Raw genomic sequence first — 23,212 nt, forward strand, 5'->3', positions numbered from 1 at the left:
AGGTCGGGAAGACCCCGCAGCGCAGCACAGCGCAGCGCAGCAGCCTCGGCGTGAGGTTGGGAAAGGCTCAGGGACAAGGACCGCGCGGGCTTACAGACCTGCGGTGCGTCGGCGTCGGCGGGCGGCTCTCCCGCGCCGGCGCTGCTGCTCGGGCTCCGCTTCCCGCAGGGCTCCCCGCCGACAAGCTCCTCCGCGGGCAGGCTGGGCAGCGGCGGCGGCGGCGGCAGCCAAGCGGCCTCGGCGACGGCGCGTCCCGGCGCCACGCACAGGTTGTAGGAGTAGGGCAAGGTGCCCTCGCAGAAGTCGGCCGGGAAGGCGGCGCCGGCCACGGAGAAGCGCTGCGCGCCCAGGCAGCGCAGCACGGCGGGCGGCCCGGCCCGGCGCACCCGCGCCAGCACGGCCAGCGCCACGCTCAGCAGGAAGAGGGCGGAGAGCAGCGCCAGCGCCAGCACCAGGTAGAACTGCAGCTCCGCCGGCGAGTCGGCGCCCGCCGCCCGCTCGCTCAGCTCCGGCAGCGCCTCCTGCAAGCTCTCGGCCAGCACCACGTGCAGCGTGGCCGTGGCCGACAGCGCCGGCTGCCCGTGGTCCTTCACCACGGCCACCAGCCGCTGCTTCGCCGCGTCCCTCTCCGACACGGCCCGCGCCGTGCGCACCTCGCCGCTGTGCAGCCCCACGCGGAACAGCGCCGGCTCCGGCGCCTGCACCAGCTCGTACGACAGCCACGCGTTGCGCCCCGCGTCCGCGTCCACCGCCACCACCTTGGCCACCAGGTACCCGGCCTCGGCCGACCGCGGCACCACCTCGAACGGCGCCGCGGCCGGGACCGGCGCCGCCCCCGCCGCTCCCGCCGCCGCTCCCGCGCCCGCCGCCGGCCACAGCACCCGCGGCGCGTTGTCGTTGCGGTCCAGCACGAAGACGCGCACCGTCGCCGTCGAGCTCCGCGCCGGCGCCCCGCCGTCCTGCGCCCGCACCGCCACCGCGAACTCGCGGCACTGCTCGTAGTCGAAGGAGCGCTGCGCGTACACCGCGCCGCTCCGCGCCTCCACCGACACGTACGGCGCCGCGCCCGCGCTGCCGCCCGCCAGCCAGTAGCTCACGCGCCCGTTCGCGCCCGCGTCCGCGTCCCGCGCGCGCACGCGCAGCACCGCCGCGCCCGCCGCGTTGTTCTCCGCCACGTAGGCGCTGTAGGCGGCCTCCTCGAACACCGGCGCGTTGTCGTTCACGTCCGACACCTCCAGCACCAGCGCCGTGCGGCTCGACAGCGCCGGGATGCCCCGGTCCCGGGCCACCACCGTCACACGGTGCTCGGCCGCCTGCTCCCGGTCCAGCGCGCTCGACGTCACCACCTTGTACGAGCCGCCCGACGACGCCACGATCGACAGCGGCGCCTCGCCCGACAGCTCGCACCACACCTGACCGTTCTCCCCGGAGTCCCGGTCCCGCACTTTCACCAAGGCCACCACCGTGCCGACCGGCGCGTCCTCGGGCACCGGGCTCGACACCGACAGCATCGTGATTTCGGGCGCGTTGTCGTTCTCGTCGGTGATGTCTATCTGCACCTTGCAGTGAGCCGTCAGCCCGCCCCCGTCCCTCGCCTCCAGGCCGAAGCCGTACTTGCTCCTTTCCTCGAAGTCGAGCGGCCCCGCCGTCCTGACCTCGCCGCTGTCGCTGTCGACACTGAACAAGGCGCGGACGCCGTCCGGGACGTTGCCGAAGGAGTAGGAGACCCGCCCGTTGGAGCCCGCGTCCGCATCCGTGGCTCGCACCCGCAGCACCAGCGACCCCGCCGGCAGATTCTCCCGCACTCGCGCCTCGTACACGCCTTTGCTGAACACGGGCGCGTTGTCATTGGCGTCCGTCACGTTGACGCGAACCTGCACCGTCCCGGACCTCACCGGCTCCCCGCCATCCACCGCCGTCAGCACCAGCTGAAAGGAGCTCTGCTTCTCACGGTCCAGCGCTCTCTCCACCACTAATTCCGGCTGCTTGCTTCCATCCGGGCTCTCCTTGACGGCCAGCGAGAAGGACGGGTCGCCAGTGAGCTCGTAAGTCAGCAGCGAGTTGCTGCCCACGTCCGCGTCTCGGGCCATCTCCAGCGGGAAACGAGCACCGGGAAGCGTCCATTCACCAATCTCGAGGTCCAGAGCAGGCTTGCTGAAGGCCGGTGTGTTGTCATTAACGTCCTGGATGGCCACCTCGACGTGGAAAACGTTCAGCGGGTTCTGCACCAGCGCCTCGAAGCTGACGGAGCAGGACGCCGACTCGCCGCACATCTCCTCCCGGTCCAGCCGCTCGCTCACGTACAGGTTCCCGGTCTCCTCGCTCACCGTGAAGTATTGCTTCTCCGCGCTGAGCCGCAGCTTGCGTGCCGGCAGCTCGGCCGGGCTCAGCCCCAGGTCCCGCGCCAGCGGCCCCACCAGCGAGCCTCTGCCCAGCTCCTCGGGGATGGCGTAGCGGATCCGCTCCGGCGCCGCCCGGCACCACGAGCCCAGCAGCAAAGCGGCCAGCAGCACTCGCCCGGCTGCTCGCCCGCGGCTCGGCACCGGCACCCGCCCCGGCACCCGCCCCGGCACCGGCCCCGGCCCGCCCGCCATTCTGGGCAGCGCTCGCCGCGCTCTCCTCCCCTCCTTCCAGCCGCTCTCCGCAGCGAGCGCAGGGGCCGCCGCAGGCCAGCGATCTCGGCGCCGCCTCGGACGCCGCTGCTCCCCGCGCCGCCTCTCGCCTCTGCTGCCCGTGCCGCTGCCGAGAAGGGCCGGCGCCGTGCGAGCCAGCAGCCTGCGGGGGCAGGACGCTGCGGCGGCTCCGGCTGCGGCTCCGGCTCCGGCTCCAGCGCCGCTCCGCGGCGGCCAACAGCGGCACCCGGAGGCGCCGCGACGACACCGCAGCCGGCTGATGGCCGCGCTCCTGGCGGGACGGGCTTTTGGCCGCTCTCGGCTGGCTCCACCCAGCCTTGGGGTCTCCCTTGCATTAGACCCGCCGAGCCAGAAGCACTCGCTTGCTGCAGCTCCAAAGGCCTTTGTACCCGAGATAGCAGCTGTCGGCTGCTTTTACGTCATCGCCTTGAGTCCAGTCAAGACTCAGAACCAAGTAGCTGGGGCAGAGCAAAAAGCAACTCAGCTGCACGTAATAAAATCAGACGGAACTATAAGATCAGTAAAGAATTTTATAGCTGCAGAAGACTTTCTTTTCCATTTTGCTTTCATTTCCCTTCATTTCTTCCTATTCCTCATCGAAGTCTTTGACATTTCTCCCCTTACTATTTTTTCTTCTAGGGAGAAGAACCATGACACGGAGAGTTGTATCACCGCAAAGGTCAGGCGCATAGCTCTATGTTAAGATAGCAGAATGACCTTCATTATTTTCCCAAGTCACAAAAATTCCTTCTTTTGCCGCTCCGCACTGCAGGCACTGACAATGGGAAATTGCAAAGCCACCAGGAGTCTTTGAGAAAATCATGTAGTCCACCACTCTGCCATGGGCAGGGATGCCCTTCAAATGATCAGATTGCTCAAAGTCCCATCCAGTATGCCCTTGAACAGTGGTGGCACATCCACAACTTCTCTGGGCAGCCTCTTCCACTGTCTCATCACCCTCATTGCAAAACAGTTCTTCCCTATGGAAAATCAAAATCTATCCTCTTTCAGCTTAAAACCCTTGCCCCATGCCGTGTCCCAACAAGCCCTGGTGGAAACTCTCCATCTTTCTCATGAGCCCCCTTTCTCTATTGAAAAGGTGCATTGAGGCTCCCCAGAGCCTTCTCTTCTCCAGGCTGAAGAACCTGAACTCTTCCAGACTTTCTTAAGAGTGGAGACATTCCAGCCCTTTCACAATTTTTGTAGCTCTGCTCTGGACTAGCTCTAACAGGTCCATGTCTATCTTGTAGAGTGGGCCCCAGATTTTCACACAGTACTCCAGGCGGGGTCACCCAAAATTGCCTAGAGGGGGAGAATCCCCTCCCTCGACCTGCAGCCCAGGATACAACTGGATTTCTGGGCAGCAAGTGCACATTCCCAGCTCATGTCCCATTTCTCACCCACCAGTACCCACAAGTCCTTCTCCACAAGGCTGCTCTCAACGCATTCATCCCACGGCCTGTATTGAAACTGGGGATTGCCCCAACACAGGTGCAGGACCTTGCACTTGGCCTTGTTGAACCTCATGATGTTCGCACGGTCCAGTCCTCCAGACTGTCACGGTCCCTCTGGATGGCATCCCTTCCCTCCAGTGAATCAACTGCACCAACCAGCTTGCACAGGGTGCACTCAATCCCACTGTCTCTGTCATTGACGAAGATATTAAATAGTCCTGGTCCCAGTACGGGCCCTTGAGGAACACCACACATCACTGGTTTCCACTTGGACGTTGAGCCATTGAGCGTAACTCTTTGGACGCAGCCAGCCAGCCAGTTCCTTATCCATCTAACAGTCCAACTGTCAAACCCATGTCTCTCCAACTGAGTGGCCACCATGTTTTGGGGGACCATGTAGGGGACGCTCTGCATGCCTTGTCCCCTTGACCCCCAGCCTGTTCATGGAAACCTTGGCCAGGCTGGGTTGCCACTCTGCCACTCTACTGGACTGCAGTAGAGATGGTTTTGCTTTCTTCCACTGCAGACAAGTGTGCCTCTGGGAGCACACGTATGCCTAGGACTCATGACAACAAGCAAGGTAAGAGTTAGAAACATACAGAAATGAACGGATCAGGTGGAATAGCAACATTTCTTAGGCCAAACTTACTGAGCACAAGCAACTCAAACTCCATTGTACTACATGGGGCACAAGGTTGTGTTAACGGTTACATCTCTACATCGTAGCCTTACAAGGACACATTGATGGAAAATGACAATAGGAACTTCTACACTTCCCCTCGCCACAAGCTCCTGTGTCTTCTCTCCAGCCCTACACAAATTGCGGGTTTGCTTCTGACCTTCTCATAATTGGGAAAAACATATCATGGGATGATAATGTAGTACAATCACAGGAAGAAGTGAAGTACATTTGTCTGCTCACCAACATTCTCAGCAGAAAGAGAAGGATTCAAAAGCACACGAATGTTAAACGGCCAAAATCAAAGAGGAGCCGTCATCCAACAGAGAAGGGGTCATCAAGCCATCAGCTTAAGGGGGGAATCTCAGCCCCTCTTCTATCATATGTAATGTTCCACAGAGATGCAACTGCTACTGTAATCATGCTTTCATCTACTCTCCCTACCAAAAACATAACACAAATGTACCCTCACATCTCCTGCCTTCTTCTCCTACCAGCAAGAGGCACTAACGCACAATGGAAGATAGCCTCCTCCTTGTCAATAAAACAACATAGAGAGGAGACCAGGGAAAGGAAAAAAAGAATAACAAAACAAACCAAAACCGAGACAAGCAACACAAGAAGCCTCAAAGGAGAAAAAGATGTCAGAGGGAAGTGACTGTGAGGATGTCTCAGGCTTCACCGTGGACATTGAAATTCATTGCCCAGAGCACCTGGAAGTCATTCAGGTCCCAAGCTACAAGTGCAACTTTCAACCTTACTCTGCACTACATAGTGGGGAGTTTCATTTTTTGAAATATTCATCACCTGTTTTTTTCTACTCTGTGGCCCATTAATCTCCCTACAGATTCAATGCTCATCATGGGCTTCCTGCTCAAGCTAAGAGAATATAGAAGAGATTCTGGTTTAGATTTTGCTTCATTTTCCTCACACCTAAAGTCCTGTCTTCAGGTGGTGGAAGTAAGTATTTGCTGCAAAACAACACTCCCAGTTTCAAATGAAAAAGCACTATCCAGAAATGGCAAAAAGGGACCACGACCTCGCAGGAACAAAAGGCCTGAAAGAAAGTGTCAGTACAACTGTCAAGAAACTCTGCATCTCAACATTCCAGGGAGACAGAGAGGAATAACGGAGGTTTCACAGAGGAATTATAACCTGCTCTACCCATGCATCATCCTTCTAGGTACACACTTATGCTCAACTACTTTATTATCCAAGGATCACCATGGCCTTTCTGGACAGTGAAGCTAGGATGATAACATAAATGGCACAGGCATGCCATCAAACCATTGCCCAGCCAAAACCACATTCACCCACCTCTTTTCCTGGTTGGCAGCCAGCCTCTCACCCTCCTTGCTCTCCTTTCACAGCCTATAGTTGAACCAAAGACAACACCCAACTTTTGCCCATGCATCAGCCACAGGAGGAATTTTAGGGAAACAGAAGCATGTCAAAGTCTTTGTCTTGGCAGCTGAACACCTCCAAGGTCCGCATGGAAACTGCTCCCCCAGCCTGATCATCAAAACCCATCTCTACTTTTAAGGGCTATCAGCCAAAATGAGGCCCAGGTTTCGAACATGAGAAGAATCACGGAAGGAATGTGAAACCTACAGAAGTGAAGGCATCATAGCTTAACATTTCAGTTTATCTCACCTGTAGTAGCTACACAGGAGGAGTATCTAGTTGGTGAAAAGTACATGGGAGGATGACACATGGGAGTAAATTTGGACAATAACAAAACAAAAATGCACAGGACCAGAATTATGGGACCCATACAACAACTGGGAGAAACTGGAAGATAACTTTGCGGACAGACATCATTGATGGAAATGTTGTGTTCACAGGGTTTCCTCATCTGAGAACAAGGATCACATGCACGCATAGAGACGTCTCTGCTCATCACACTCATTAAAAATGTAAAATGGGCACCTCAGTAAAGACTCATTCACAAGTAGCAGCTTAAAGACACCATCATGCACACGGGCAGTTACTTCATCTGAGCAAGAGCCATTAAGGACACCTGAAGGCATGTTAAGGCTGGGAAAAGCTTAATACCACCACGACAAAAATCTACATTGGAGTCTAACAGGGACACATAGGTGGAAAAATGACGTTTCAGAGAGTAATTACTAGAAATAGTACCCCTGAGTCATTTTTGCACTGCCATGGCTATTACTTGCAGACCAACGCATCAGGGGATTGGTCACCCCTTTCAGGATGCAGGAAAAGGGGGCTGAGGCTAAGTGTCAGAGGCCTTAGCACTAGGCATGATATTAAAGCAACAGCCAGCCAGGTGGAGTGTACAACCCCCTCGTGTCCTGCTTCCAGGCCAGTCTTCTGCTGATCCTGCACTGACTTCTCACCAGGTGCCGGTGACAAGCAAGAGCATTTCTTCCAGTGACATTTTGGCACACTTTTTCAGACACAGAGTTGCCCACATTTATCTCATGATGACAAGAAAGGTAAGAACTACCATTCACGGGGAACGTCATATGATAGCAAAGCAAACTGGCAATTCACAAAACACATGCCATGTCTCCACCAGGACCTCCTCACACACAGCACCCCCAAGATTCTCGTCAAACACTTCAGAGGTTGTCATGCTTGCCATGAACTTCATAATATCATCGTTATCAATGATCTTCATCATTTGCAGACAGGCTCCATGGACAGAAGACTTGCACAGACAACTTCTTCTCACCATGGGTAATTCGTGATTTCTCACCATGTGCCTGTGACAAGCAAGAGCATTTCTCCAGCAACTTTTTAAGGAAACACGTCTATGGAAGTCTTCCTCTATACAGCTGTAAACACAAAAGACATGTACGGGGCAGGCAGGTAAAAATAATGACGTGATCTTCCACACTTTATCAGAAAATAAAGGTCTACCTTCAGATCATTCCAATGAGCAAGGCAAGAAGTTAACACCTGCAGAATGCAAAGGATCCGAACACGTCCTTCTAGATTATGGCACTTAGAGAAGGTACATAATTCAGGTATTTAGTAATAGGGAACGAAAACATCATTGCCTCCTCCCAAAGCTCCCATTATGGCACTTGCTGTATGTACTGAAGTAAACTGTAAGTTAAAAACATCATGACAGCTTGCAAACAATCAGGAGGAACCTCCCAGGGCTCCCAATGCAGCTGCAGTGACCTCTCTTAGCCCAAACTTACTTCGGAAGAAGGAACTCCATGGCACGATACCACTACAGCAGGACACTGAACAGGGAAAGCAGCAAACCATCGAGAGATGTGTCCTTTAACAGCCCCTCACAAACACCTGCCAGGACTCACATCACCAACCCCTCACAATTTCCATGGTGTTCTTTCTCCCATATACAACTGGCAAGCATTTGTCATCAAAGGGCCGGTTGCCCAGACCACTACTCTTCAACATGCACCAGCATCACCCATGGACGTCACATAACACATCTTTACAGCTCTGTGCTAAAATGAAGCTACGTTATCTCTTGGCTACACTTCAGAGAAGAAACACACAGGTTGTAAAAGTAAAAGAGGAGCTGTTATCCAGGAGAGACTGGGACAGTGAAGAGTGTGTAACACAGTTACGACATGATAAAAACAGTAGCCTCACTTCTCCTGCCACCCACACACACTGCAAGGCTGAGCCACAATCCCACGTTCACCTCCCGGGAGAAAGAGGCACCAGCACACAGCACGTTGCTGAACAAAGCTTTGCCTTCCTTCTATCAGGAGAGCATGATGCAGTACACCCACACCAGCAAGGGAGGTCCATCTGTCTCCTCACCAACATTCTCAGAACAAAAAGAAGGATTCCAAAGCTCACAAAGGATAAACAGCCAGAGGAGTGGTCACCCAACAGAGAACGGCTTCATCAAACTCATGGTTTAGGGGGAATCTCCTCCCCTCTTTTATCACATGCCCTCTTCCACAGAGATGTGACTTCTACTGAGGTCGCGTTCACATCTGTTCCTCCCAACGATAACAGAACACAAAGATACCCTCACATCTCCTGCCTTTCCCACTCACTCTAGCAAGAGCAAGAGGCACTAACACACGACACATTGCTAAACAGAGCTATGCTGATAATTACAAGTAAACCGACATCCGTATGGGACCTGGTAAAGAAAAAAACCCAAGGCCATGAATCAGACAAGCAAGGCAAGAAGCATTATAAGATAAAGTCTTGTCAGAGAAACTCACCGGGAAGTCTTCTTGCTCTTCACTGCGCGTGTGGAAATTCATCCCAGAGAGCACCTGGAAGTCATTCATATCTCACGCTGCAAGTGTGGCCCTAAAGTCTTACTCTGGACTGCACCATAGGGGGTTTCATTTGAAGAAAGAGTCAACAGGTCTCAGCCATTTTTCCAATTTGAGGCCTGCTTATCTGCCACAAATACGAAGCTGTAAGCGTAAACACCTTATCACGGGCCTCATTCTCAAGCTAAGTCTTCTGGGAAATTAACCTCCCTCGATCTGCTGGCCACGCTCTTCTTAATGAACCCCAGGACACCATTGGCCACCTTGGCCATGAGGGCACACTGCTGACTCACAGTTAACTTCACCATGGTTAATTAGCCAGGCATGAAATGAAACCATTGCTCAGCCAAAAACACATTGACGCACGTATTTTCCTGGTTGGAAGCCAGTGTCTCACCCGCCTTCCTCTGCACTCACAGCCCTCATTCCACCACGGACGACATCCAATATTTTGGCTATATGTCAGACACATGTGAAAGAGCGTTTCATTCAGCGACATTTTAGGGAAAAAGGGATACATCAAAGTCATTGTCTTGGCAGCAGTTGTAAGGGTGGCCAGAATGAGGCCCAGCTTTGGGCCATGACAAAGAACCACCCAAAAAACCACAAGGCATGAAGGGGAAACCTACCAAACTGAGGGAAACATAGCTGAACATTTCAACTTATGTCAACTGCAGTCGGTACACAAGAAGGGTACCTAGTTGGTAAAAAGGTCCACAAGAGCCTCATGCAGAAGTTCACACCGCAGACCATAGCCATGCTTCCTCAAAATCAAGTCTTGGGACAGTAAAGGAGAGGAAAATGCAGGGAAACACAACGGTGGGCCTCACCCAACAACTAAGACCAACTGAACTTTCACACCATCTTTACATTTTTTTAGACATTTCACATCACACCACAGCAAACTTTTTCTGCCTCTGGACAGACAGAATTTGTCCCCCTGCCCAAACATCACACAACACAAAAGCTACCTTTGCAGACAGGCACCACTGAAGGAAAAGTTGCACACACAACTGCTCCTTACCTGACAACAAGGATCACAGCGTGGATGCAGGCAGACATTTCTCTGCTCATAACATTGTTTTCATAACACTGTTTTGAAGAAATATAACATGCTCTCAAGTGCATAAGTGATATGCAGCCCTCATAAAGACCCAGTCGTCATAGTACCAACTCAAAGACACCACCATTCTACTTCAGCACATCGGCAACTTGGAAGACAAATCATGTGCAAATCTTAACGTAAATTCCACGTCAATGCACAGTAACTGCCATCCATGGGAAACATCATGCAGCACGAAAGTAGTAATCTGATGAACCCACAGCTTGGTCACTTGGAATCTGAGCAGTGGGATCTCCAGAAATAAAACACCTTCATTTGATCAAGTCCAGCAATGAACCCTGGGAATTCACAAAACACATACCATATCTCCACCTGTACCTCCTCACACACACAGCACCTCCAAGGCTCTCCTCAAACACTTCACAGCATGGCTCTCAATGATCATCATCATTTACAGACAGGCTCCATGCAAAGAAAAGTTGCATAGGCAACTTCTCACCACCACGGGTAATGCTTGACTTCTCACCACGTGCCTGTGACAAGCAAGAGCACTTCCTCCAGTAACCTTTTAAGGAAACACATCTATGGAAGTCTTCCTCTTTACAACTCCAAACACGAAAGGCACATATGGGACATTCAGATGTGACAGATTTGGTGCTCAAGACAACGTCAGAGACAAGGGCCCACCTTCAGATCATTCCAGGCAGCAAGACAAGAAGTTAACAGCTGCAGAAAGGAAGGGATCAGAACATAGCCTTCTGGATGAAGGCACTTAGAGTACGTGCATAATTAAGGTGTTTAGTAGGTCATGAATACACACCTGGCTCTTCCCAGAGCTCCCATTATGGCCTTTGTCCTAAGTACTTAATTAAGCTGTTTGTGGAGAATTGAGGACAACCTGCAAACACACAGGAAGACCCTCCCAAGTACAGCCCTAAAGTCTTGCTCTGGTCTGAACCCTAGGGGGTTTCATTTGAAGAAATAGTCAACAGCTGTCAGCAATTTTTCTAATATGTGGCCCCTGCTCATCTGCCACAGATATCAAGTCGAAAGTGTAAACACCCTGTCACGGCCTCGTTCTCAAGCTAAGTCTTCTGGGAAATTACAACAGATTCTCTTTTAGGTTCCGATTCATTTTCCTCACACCTAAAATCCTTTCTTATGTGGTTAAAGTAAGTATTTCCTGCAAAAAACCGTGCGCAGTTTCAAATGCAAAAGCAATAGCCAGAAGTGGGGAAAAGGAAACGTGACCTTCCAGGAAAGAAAGGCCTGAAAGCAAGTGTAATTACAGCTATGAAGAAACTCTGCATCACAATCTCACAATCTTACAGGGAGACAGAGATAGATAATGGAGCTTTCACACAGGAATCAGGAGCCGTTCTACCGTACCCATGCGCCATCATTCTACATGCACATTTATTGTGCAAACACTTTCTGATTGGAGGACTGTCATTCCCTGACTTTGAGGACAGGGAATCCAGGGTCACAGCATGAATGGCACAGGCCTTGCCACCAGAACCAAAGAATCAATCTAGACATCCACCCTTTAGATACTTCTAAGCGTTGATGAGATACCCTCTCAGTCTTCTCTTCTCCAGGCTAAACAGACCCAGCTCTCTCAGCCTTTCCTCATACGAGAGATGCTCCACTCCCCTCATCATCCTCAAAGCCCTCCGCTGGACTCTCTCCAGTAGTTCCCTGACTTTCTTTAACAGGGGAGCCCAGAACTGGACACAGAACTCCAGACATGGCCTCATTAGGGTAGAGAGTAGAGGGGGAGGATAACCTCCCTCAACCTGATGGCCACGCTCTTCTTAATGCACCCCAGGACACCATTGGCCTTCTTGGCTCATGGTCAACTTCACCGTGATTAACTTAACCAGGCATGAAATCAAACCATTGCTCAGCCAAAACCACATTGATGCACGTATTTTCCTGGTTGGAAGCCAGTGTCTCATCCTCCTTCCTCTGTATTCACAGCCTTTAGTTCCACTGCAGACAAAATCCAATAATTTGGCTCTATGACACACAGGTGAAAGAGCATTTCATTCAGTAATATTTTAGGGAAACAGAGATATATTGACTTGGCAGCTATTGCGAGAGTTACCAGCCAGAATGAGGCCCAGCTTTTAACCAGAACAAAACCAATCAACCATCCAACCAACCAACCAAACAAACAAAAAAACCCACACCAAAAAACCCCCAAACGTCCACAAAAAAAAACCCTGAAGAAGGCAAGAAGAGGAAACCTGCAGAAGTATGCAGAATCATAGCTTAACATTTCAGCTTATGTCAACTGCAGTCGGTACACAAGAAGGGTATCTAGTTGGTAAAAAGTCCACAGGAGCCTCATGCAGAAAATCACACCACAGACCATAGCCACAGTTCCTCAACAACAAGCATCAACTGAGCTTTTACACCGTCTTTACATCTTTCAGACATTTCACATCACACCACAGCAAACTTTTTCTGTCTCTGGACACACAGAATTTGTCCCCCTGCCCAAACATCACACAACACAAAAGCTACCTTTGCAGACAGGCGCCGTTGAAAGAAAAAGTTGCACACACCACTGCTCCTTACCTGACAACAAGGATCACAGCAAGGAGGCATGCTCATAACACGATTTTCATAACACTATTTTGAAGAAATACATATTCAATACATTTTGAAATACATTTGAATTACGTATATAAATATATATTGAATTACATTGAAGCACAGAAGCCACATGCAGCCCCAACAAACACTCAGTCGTCAAAGTATCAACTCAAAGACACCATCATCCTGCTTCAACACAGGGGCAACCTGGAAGATACATCACGCTTAAATCTTAATGCAAAATGTAGCGCTGTGCTCAATAACTGCCACCCCCAAGACTCTCCTCAAACACTTCACAGCTCGCATAGTTGTTAATGATCATCATCATTTGCAAACAGACTCCATGGAATGAAAATTTGCACTGGTAACTTCTCCTCACTATGGGTAATTCTTGACTTCTCACCATGTGCCTGTGACAAGCAAGAGCACTTCCTCCAGTAACTTTTTAAGGAAATACATCTATGGAAGTCTTCCTCTTTACACCTCTAGACACAAAAGGCACGTACGGGACAGTCAAGGAAACATAACAAATTTGGTGCTCAGTACATTATGAGAAAACAAGGCCCACCTTCGGATCATTCCAACGAGCAAGGCAAGAAGTTAGCAGCTGCAGAAAGGAAGGGATCAGGACATAGCCTTCTGGATGAAGGCACTTAGAGAAGGTGTATAATGAAGGTGTTTAGATGGTAGTGAATACACAATTTGCTCTTCCCAAAGATCCCATTATGGCCTTTATCCTCGAGTACTTAATTAGGCTGTTTGTTAAGTATTGACAACAACCTGCAAACACACGGTAAGACCCTCCAGGGCTCCCAGTACAGAAGGAAGAACACCTCTTCGAGCCAAACTTCTTTGGGAAGAAGAAACTCACATTGCATGATACTACAGCTGGACACTGAACAGGGAAAGGAGCAAAGCATAGCTCTTGGGTCCTTCAGCACCTCCTCACGCACAGAGCCCCAGATTCTCCTCTCCAACTTTTCACAACTTCCATCATGTTCTTCGACCCTCAAAATTTACAAGCACGTGTCATCAAACGGTTGTCTTCAACCCACACCACCATCACACCACGGGCTTCATACAGAACCCTTCACATCTCCCTGCTAAAGGAAGATACGCATGTCTGCTCACCAGTCTTCTGCGAAAATAACATCGAGGCTCTAAGAAGAAAGAAAAGAGAAGCCGTCCTCCAGAAAAGGCTGGGTCAGTGAACATTTGCGCAGGGGCAGTCTCCCCCTCCTTAAATCTCGCCCCGCACCTGCAATCGACCCCTCCCGAACTCGTTATCACCACGTTATCGTGGAGAAATAGAAGAGCTGAGAAGACTAGAAACGACGAGCAGCTCAGTTAGGCACGGGGCCTTTCACGCTCCGTTTCAAGACACTCGCCCCCCACTCCAGCACCTGCGCCGTCGGGAACATATCCCACGCTGCTGCTGCCTCCCGCGTGCTAATCAGGCGCCACATCCGCTCCGAAGAGCTCATACCGGCAGGAAAAGCGGAATTACCGCCGTCAGGGGACAAAATGAGCCACCGGCTGGCGCGTGACAAACCCCCAGAGCCCCGCTGGAACGAAACCCCAGCCCAGGGCAGCCCCACGCTCCGGCTGCCTCCCCCACTCCCACGTTCACCGCCCGCGAGCAAGAGGCGGCAGCACAGAGCGCGCTGCTGAGCGAAGCTTCGCAGGAGACGGAGCGGGGGAAAGGGCGGAGGAGCAGCGGAGGCAAGCGTCGCGGAGCAAGCGCGGTCAGAGGAACTCACCGGGGCAGCGGCGGGGTCGGCGCGGCGGGCGCCGGCAGGGTCCTCCCCGAGCAGCGGCGCGGGCTCGGCGGGCGGCGGCCGGGCCGGGAGGGTGTCGCAGCAGCTGCCGCCCGACAAGCGGAGCTGGCTCTTGCGCGAGTCGGCGGTGAGCGACACCTCGTGCGAGTAGGAGTGCAGGATGGCGCGGCCGCCGTCGATGCCCACGAAGTGCGCGGCCGGGACGCCGCGCACGGCGCCGCGGCCCGCCGCCAGCAGCTGCGAGCGGCGCCAGCGCCGCAGGCGCAGCGCCAGCAGCAGCAGCAGGAAGGCGAGGAAGAGGCAGGACACGGCGGCCACGGCCACCACCAGCCACCGCGTCAGGCTGCCGGCCGGCTCGCCCGGCGCCGCCGCCGCGCTGCCCAGCTCCGACAGCAGCTCGGCCACGCTCTCGGCCAGCACCACCGTCAGCGTGGCCGTGGCCGACAGCGCCGGCCGCCCGTGGTCCTTCACCACCACCACCAGGCTCTGCCGCGCCGCGTCGCGGGCCAGCGGGAAGCGCGCCGTGCGCACCTCGCCGCTGTGCAGCCCCACGCGGAACAGCCCCGGCTCCGTCGCCTTGGCCAGCTCGTACGACAGCCACGCGTTCTGCCCCGCGTCCGCGTCCACCGCCACCACCTTGGCCACCAGCGCCCCGGGCTCGGCCGAGCGCGGCGCCAGCTCCACGCCCGCCCAGCCCGCGCCCGGCGCCGGCGCCGGCGGCGGGTACAGCACCTGCGGCGCGTTGTCGTTCTCGTCCACGATCACGAGCCGCACCGACACGTTGCTGCTCAGCGCCGGCGCCCCGCCGTCCTCCGCCCGCACCCACAGCCCCACCTCGCGCACCTCCTCGTAGTCGAAGGAGCGCAGCGCGTACAGCGCGCCCGTCTCCGCCTGCACCGACACGTAGGACGAGAGCGGCGCGCCCCGCACGCGCCCCTCCGACAGCCGGTACCGCACGCGCGCGTTCTGACCCCAGTCCGCGTCCGCCGCCCGCACCGTCAGCACCAGCGCGCCCGCCGCGTTGTTCTCGGGCAGCCGGGCGCTGTAGCGCGCCTCCGCGAACACCGGCGCGTTGTCGTTCACGTCCAGCACCCGCAGCGCCAGCACCGCGCTGCTCCACAGCGACGGCGACCCGCCGTCCGCCGCCCGCACCGTCACGTTGTACTCCGACACCTTCTCACGGTCCAACTCCTCGGCCGTCACCACGCGGTAGTAGTCCTCAAAGGTCTTCTCCAGACGGAACGGCAGCCGCTCCGCGATGCTGCACCGCACCTCGCCGTTCGCCCCCGAGTCCCGGTCCTGCACGTGCAGCAGGGCCACCACCGTCCCCGACGGGGCGTCCTCCGAGATCGCGCTCAGCGCCGACGACACTCTCAGTTCGGGCGCGTTGTCGTTGACGTCTGTCACCGTGATCGCGACTTTCGCCGTATCAAAGCGCTCTCCTCCGTCATGTGCCTGCACTTCCAATTCGTAGGAGTCGCCATTCTCGAAGTCGAGGCCCCGCAGCAGCGCCATCGCTCCCGTCTCGGCGTCCAGCTGGAAAATCTGCGACGGCGTGTCCTTAGTTTTCTTCAGGGAGTATTTCACGTGCCCGTTCATCCCCTCGTCGGCGTCGGTGGCCGTGAGGGTGACGAGGACGGAGCCCACGGGCACGTCCTCCGGCACACGCACCGCGTACTCCGCCTGGCTGAACACGGGCGCGTTGTCGTTCGCGTCCAGCACGGCCACGCGGATCCGCGCCGTGCCCGTCCGCGACGGCTCGCCGCCGTCGCTCGCCCTCAGCACCAGCTCGTGAAACGCCGCCTCCTCCCGGTCCAGCGCCTTCGCCAGCACCAGCTCGGGACGCTGCTCCCCGCCGGGGCCCGCCTGCACGGCCAGCGAGAAGTGCTCGTCGCCGCTCAGCTCGTACCTCCGCACGGAATTCGATCCCGCGTCCGGGTCGAGAGCCTCGGCCAGGGGAAACCGCCAACTCGGGGCGGTGGATTCGCTCATTCTCAGCTCCGTTTCTGCCTCTGGGAAGCTGGGGGCGTTGTCGTTAATATCCGTGATTTCCACTTCGATTCCGTGAACCTGCATTTCCCCCTCCACTATCACCTCACATCGCAGCACGCATTTCTCCACCAGCCGGCACAGCTGCTCTCTGTCTATCCTCTCCGCCGTCACTAAATGCCCCGTCTTCCCGTGCAGAGCGAAATACTGCGTCCGACCGTTATCCAAGATGCGGACGCCGCGGTGCCGGAGCGCCGGCAGGTCGAGCCCCAGGTCCTTGGCCACGTCGCCCACGAACGAGCCCTTCGGCATCTCCTCGGGAAGCGAGTAGCGCAGCTGCCCCCACGCCGCCTCCCACGCCGCCACCAGCACGCACCACAGCAGGGCTCGCTCACGCCGGCCCCACCGTCTCCACGCAGCCCACATCGCCGCCGCCTCACCGCCGGCACCGCTCCACCGCCCACCGACGAGCCGGCTCCCGAGCCGGCTCCCGCTCCGGCTCCCGATCCGGCTTCGTCTCGCCGCTCCCGGCCGCTGCCGACGGCCCCTCCGCCTCGCTGCAGCACGGCTCCGCACCGCGGGGACGCTCGCAGACCGCCCGGACGCCCACACAGCCAGCCAGCCAGCCAGCGAGTCGGGCCGCAGCGGGCGGGGCTGCCTGCAGCGCTCCGGCCTTCCTCTCGCTCCTCCTCGGTCAACAGCGGCGCCCGCAGCCTCCTCCCGGCACTGCAGGCACCCAGCGCTGCCGAGTCTTATCCCACTACTCCAACAGCAGTATTTCCACCACGAATTGCACTGGTTTCCGAGTGCTTCACTGACATTTCCCTCACCCTTTCTGCAGATGAAAACAGCCTCATACTCGAACGCCACCAGCCACATCAGTTTCCCAAACCCCGAACCATAGCACAAGGCAGCAATGGAGATCCCCCCCTCAAAAGGAGTCCTCCTCCTCAGGGACTGCTCTTCCTTCTCGACTTGCCGCTTCTCCCCTGCACACCGGAGCCCGCTCTGAAGCAGCCTCCATTTCTCCCCTTTCCTCAACCACCGCTTCGCAATTTGTCCTTGTACCCTTACACACACTACAGGCCTTGCTTACCATGAGGACTTACTGCTCCATTCCAGAGTAACTCTTGATGCACACACACTCTCTGTCAGGGTATCATTACAAAACAAAAAGCAGCATAGGGAAAATTCTTCACGAGAACAACTCTTAGGGAAATGGGGGATACAAAAAACCAAAACTCTGAAATACAAAATGCGAATTGCTTTGGTTTTGTGTTTCATGGCGGGGTGGGGGTGGGTTTTTTTGTTGTTGTTGTTGTTGTGTTTGTTTTTTTTTTTTTTAAATTCACTTTATACGGGTTAACCTTTCCAGAAAAAGACAGATTGGGAAAGGTAAAAAAAAGAGGGATCAAAAACAAATGAGAAATATCTGCACAAATCACTCGAGAAAGAATGCCTGGAAAACATTAGTCAGCTTCGCTAGCTTTCGCACTGAGGAAAAGTACATCGCCTTGGGAAAAAGCACTCAGGAAAAATCTCCAACACCGAGCGTCAACCCCATTTTCCAGATCTCGTCAATTAAAATTAAAAACATTAAAATGAACCAACACAAAACGTCACGCAGAGCTTCATCACACTTGTACCATTTTCTGCAGCACAAGTGGAATGGTGAGAACCTCTCCACTGAGCCTACGCGGGTGACCGCTGATGACGCCCGAAGTGCCGGTTCGCACATGTTAAGGCATTCGTACACGGCACAGGGTTATTTCATTCGTTCGTGGCAACAGAGATCGGCAGTAACCGCCCCAGCAGACACAGCAAGACCCGGCGACCCCGTCACGTAGAGTTAGCGGATCACACTCTAGGCAGTAAGGATCCGCCTTCACCGTTAGTAACATTTCAGACAAAACGAGCTTCCTAGTCTAAACTTCTCAGCTGAACATGAACCTGCGCCCCCCGATGAACCCGAAAGTCCCGGCGCCTACTGCCTGCCCGGAAGGGGACGGGGTTACCCTCTTCCTTCTTTCATTGCTTTGCGGATACACGGATCAGCCACAGCACCCGGGAAACCCAGGAGGAGAAGGACGGAGGTTCACAAAGGCCCAAGGAACTCATTCGGCACAGAAAGGATCCACATACCATCTTACACAGCACACGCCTTGTAAAGAAAACTACTCAGCTGAACCTGAACACGCGATGAACCAAAAAAGTGCCATCACTAAATGCCTGCTCAGAGTGCAAAAGGAAAAAACGTGGGGGTTTTGTTTTGGTTTGTTGGGGGTTTTTTGGCTTGTGAACGTCCAGCATCAGAAGAACTCGTTCTATCCAGGAGCTACAGCATACCTGTAGCATTTTCTGCAGCACAAGCTGGATGGCAAGAACCTCTCCACTGAGCCTGCTGCCAAGAAGGACACGGCGCAGGAGCGTGTCATTCGTTCGTGGAAAGAGAGGTCGGGAAGACCCCGCAGCACAGCACAGCGCAGCACAGCGCGGCAGCCTCGGCGTGAGGTTGGGAAAGGCTCAGGGACAAGGACCGCGCGGGCTTACAGACCTGCGGTGCGTCGGCGTCGGCGGGCGGCTCTCCCGCGCCGGCGCTGCTGCTCGGGCTCCGCTTCCCGCAGGGCTCCCCGCCGACAAGCTCCTCCGCGGGCAGGCTGGGCAGCGGCGGCGGCGGCGGCAGCCAAGCGGCCTCGGCGACGGCGCGTCCCGGCGCCACGCACAGGTTGTAGGAGTAGGGCAAGGTGCCCTCGCAGAAGTCGGCCGGGAAGGCGGCGCCGGCCACGGAGAAGCGCTGCGCGCCCAGGCAGCGCAGCACGGCGGGCGGCCCGGCCCGGCGCACCCGCGCCAGCACGGCCAGCGCCACGCTCAGCAGGAAGAGGGCGGAGAGCAGCGCCAGCGCCAGCACCAGGTAGAACTGCAGCTCCGCCGGCGAGTCGGCGCCCGCCGCCCGCTCGCTCAGCTCCGGCAGCGCCTCCTGCAAGCTCTCGGCCAGCACCACGTGCAGCGTGGCCGTGGCCGACAGCGCCGGCTGCCCGTGGTCCTTCACCACGGCCACCAGCCGCTGCTTCGCCGCGTCCCTCTCCGACACGGCCCGCGCCGTGCGCACCTCGCCGCTGTGCAGCCCCACGCGGAACAGCGCCGGCTCCGGCGCCTGCACCAGCTCGTACGACAGCCACGCGTTGCGCCCCGCGTCCGCGTCCACCGCCACCACCTTGGCCACCAGGTACCCGGCCTCGGCCGACCGCGGCACCACCTCGAACGGCGCCGCGGCCGGGACCGGCGCCGCCCCCGCCGCTCCCGCCGCCGCTCCCGCGCCCGCCGCCGGCCACAGCACCCGCGGCGCGTTGTCGTTGCGGTCCAGCACGAAGACGCGCACCGTCGCCGTCGAGCTCCGCGCCGGCGCCCCGCCGTCCTGCGCCCGCACCGCCACCGCGAACTCGCGGCACTGCTCGTAGTCGAAGGAGCGCTGCGCGTACACCGCGCCGCTCCGCGCCTCCACCGACACGTACGGCGCCGCGCCCGCGCTGCCGCCCGCCAGCCAGTAGCTCACGCGCCCGTTCGCGCCCGCGTCCGCGTCCCGCGCGCGCACGCGCAGCACCGCCGCGCCCGCCGCGTTGTTCTCCGCCACGTAGGCGCTGTAGGCGGCCTCCTCGAACACCGGCGCGTTGTCGTTCACGTCCGACACCTCCAGCACCAGCGCCGTGCGGCTCGACAGCGCCGGGATGCCCCGGTCCCGGGCCACCACCGTCACACGGTGCTCGGCCGCCTGCTCCCGGTCCAGCGCGCTCGACGTCACCACCTTGTACGAGCCGCCCGACGACGCCACGATCGACAGCGGCGCCTCGCCCGACAGCTCGCACCACACCTGACCGTTCTCCCCGGAGTCCGGGTCGTTCACGTTCACCAGGGCCACCACCGTGCCGGCCGGCGCGTCCTCGGGCACCGGGCTCGACACCGACAGCATCGTGATTTCGGGCGCGTTGTCGTTCTCGTCGGTGATGTCTATCTGCACCTTGCAGTGAGCCGTCAGCCCGCCCCCGTCCCTCGCCTCCAGGCCGAAGCCGTACTTGCTCCTTTCCTCGAAGTCGAGCGGCCCCGCCGTCCTGACCTCGCCGCTGTCGCTGTCGACACTGAACAAGGCGCGGACGCCGTCCGGGACGTTGCCGAAGGAGTAGGAGACCCGCCCGTTGGAGCCCGCGTCCGCATCCGTGGCTCGCACCCGCAGCACCAGCGACCCCGCCGGCAGATTCTCCCGCACTCGCGCCTCGTACACGCCTTTGCTGAACACGGGCGCGTTGTCATTGGCGTCCGTCACGTTGACGCGAACCTGCACCGTCCCGGACCTCACCGGCTCCCCGCCATCCACCGCCGTCAGCACCAGCTGAAAGGAGCTCTGCTTCTCACGGTCCAGCGCTCTCTCCACCACTAATTCCGGCTGCTTGCTTCCATCCGGGCTCTCCTTGACGGCCAGCGAGAAGGACGGGTCGCCAGTGAGCTCGTAAGTCAGCAGCGAGTTGCTGCCCACGTCCGCGTCTCGGGCCATCTCCAGCGGGAAACGAGCACCGGGAAGCGTCAACTCTGCGATTTCGAGGTCCAGAGCAGGCTTGCTGAAGGCCGGTGTGTTGTCGTTAACGTCCTGGATGGCCACCTCGACGTGGAAAACGTTCAGCGGGTTCTGCACCAGCGCCTCGAAGCTGACGGAGCAGGACGCCGACTCGCCGCACATCTCCTCCCGGTCCAGCCGCTCGCTCACGTACAGGTTCCCGGTCTCCTCGCTCACCGTGAAGTATTTCAGCTGCCTTTTAGCGGCAGACGCCACCCGCAGCTTGCGTGCCGGCAGCTCGGCCGGGCTCAGCCCCAGGTCCCGCGCCAGCGGCCCCACCAGCGAGCCTCTGCCCAGCTCCTCGGGGATGGCGTAGCGGATCCGCTCCGGCGCCGCCCGGCACCACGAGCCCAGCAGCAAAGCGGCCAGCAGCACTCGCCCGGCTGCTCGCCCGCGGCTCGGCACCGGCACCCGCCCCGGCACCCGCCCCGGCACCGGCCCCGGCCCGCCCGCCATTCTGGGCAGCGCTCGCCGCGCTCTCCTCCCCTCCTTCCAGCCGCTCTCCGCAGCGAGCGCAGGGGCCGCCGCAGGCCAGCGATCTCGGCGCCGCCTCGGACGCCGCTGCTCCCCGCGCCGCGCCGCCTCTCGCCTCTGCTGCCCGTGCCGCTGCCGAGAAGGGCCGGCGCCGTGCGAGCCAGCAGCCTGCGGGGGCAGGACGCTGCGGCGGCTCCGGCTCCGGCTGCGGCTCCGGCTCCAGCGCCGCTCCGCGGCGGCCAACAGCGGCACCCGGAGGCGCCGCGACGACACCGCAGCCGGCTGATGGCCGCGCTCCCGGCGGGACGGGCTTTTGGCCGCTCTCGGCTGGCTCCACCCAGCCTTGGGGTCTCCCTTGCATTAGACCCGCCGAGCCAGAAGCACTCGCTTGCTGCAGCTCCAAAGGCCTTTGTACCCGAGATAGCAGCTGTCGGCTGCTTTTACGTCATCGCCTTGAGTCCAGTCAAGACTCAGAACCAAATAGTCCTGGCAGCACTAGCTAGGGGAAGACTTTCAGAGCTTTTTAGCACTCTGCCAGGTATTTTGAGTTCTGCTTTCCTTGCCTGTCACGAATACCAAGAAGGAAATATTCGTGTTGCAGAAATCAGTAAGCACGCAGAGGCAGAATGGGGCAACGGTAATTTCAAACCTGGCATGCCCGACCTGCAAAGGGTGTCCATCTTCCCTGCATTTCTTCCTTTTGCTCAAGTAAGTCTTTGAATATCGTCCCGTTATTCTGTTTTCTTGTAGGTAGAAGAACCGTTACACTGAGGAATGTATTCTTTTGCATCTCTGTACCAGAGGGTCTGACAATAGGAAAGTGCAAAGCCACCTGGAGTCTTTCAGAAAATCACAGAATGGTTTGGGTTGGAAGGGACCTTTATAGACCATGTAGTCCACCCCTCCGACATGGGCAGGAACACCTTTCAAATGATGAGGTTGCTCTAAGCCCCATCCAGTATGTCCTTGAACAGTGGTGGCCAATCCACAACTTCTCTGGGCAACCTCTTCCACTGTCTCACCACCCTCATTGCAAAACATCTCTTGTCTATGGAAAGAAATCTATGGAAGAAATCTACCCTCTTTCAGCTTAAAACCCTTACCCTGTGTCGTGTCACAACAGGCACTGGCAAAAACTCTTTCTGCATCTTTCTTTTAAGCCCCCTTTGTACAAGGCACAATAAGGTTATGCAGCCCAGGATACAACTGGATTTCTGGGCAGCAAGTGCACATTCCCTGCTCATGTCCCAGTTGTCACCCACCTTCTCCACAAGGCTGCTCTCAACGCATTCATCCCACGGCCTGTACTGAAACTGGGGATTGCCCCAACACAGGTGCAGGACCTTGCACTTGGCCTTGTTGAACCTCATGATGTTCGCACGGTCCAGTCCTCCAGACTGTCATGGTCCCTCTGGATGGCATCCCTTCCCTCCAGCGAATCAACTGCACCAACCAGCTTGCACAGGGTGCACTCAGTCCCACTGACTCTGTCATTGATGAAGATACTAAATAGTCCCAGTCCCAGTACGGGCCCCTGAGGAACATAACATGTTACTGGTTTCCACTTGGACCTTGAGCCATTGAGCGTAACTCTTTGGACGCAGCCAGCCAGCCAGTTCCTTATCCATCTAACAGTCCAACTGTCAAACCCATGTCTCTCCAACTGAGTGGTCATCATGTTTTGGGGGACC

General features: G+C 57.0%; 2 protein-coding genes and 1 pseudogene across 3 annotated transcripts in view; all 3 read right to left on the reverse strand.

The window, feature by feature from the left end:
- The window catches only part of LOC129212957 (protocadherin gamma-C5-like), a 160,703-nt gene that overhangs the window by 55,965 nt on the left and 81,526 nt on the right, over window positions 1-23,212 (reverse strand). The window contains exon 1 of one of the 2 annotated variants that reach the window (XM_054842198.1): window positions 99-2,709. The exons of the other annotated variant lie outside the window; for it this stretch is intronic. Coding sequence (XP_054698173.1) covers window positions 99-2,594 — 2,496 coding nt within the window. The 5' untranslated portion in view covers window positions 2,595-2,709. Of the gene's footprint in view, window positions 1-98; window positions 2,710-23,212 lie in introns of those variants that run through there. 2 annotated transcript variants of the gene reach the window in all.
- On the reverse strand, window positions 14,023-17,624 carry LOC129212958 (protocadherin gamma-A10-like; annotated as a pseudogene).
- LOC129212962 (protocadherin gamma-B5-like) lies at window positions 18,537-21,872 on the reverse strand. Its single transcript, XM_054842212.1, has one exon. The coding sequence runs from the start codon at window positions 21,501-21,503 to the stop codon at window positions 18,873-18,875; it is 2,631 nt and encodes an 876-aa protein (XP_054698187.1). The 5' UTR covers window positions 21,504-21,872; the 3' UTR covers window positions 18,537-18,872.

Source organism: Grus americana, chromosome 14, assembly GCF_028858705.1.
Source record: "Grus americana isolate bGruAme1 chromosome 14, bGruAme1.mat, whole genome shotgun sequence".
NCBI lineage: Eukaryota > Metazoa > Chordata > Aves > Gruiformes > Gruidae > Grus > Grus americana.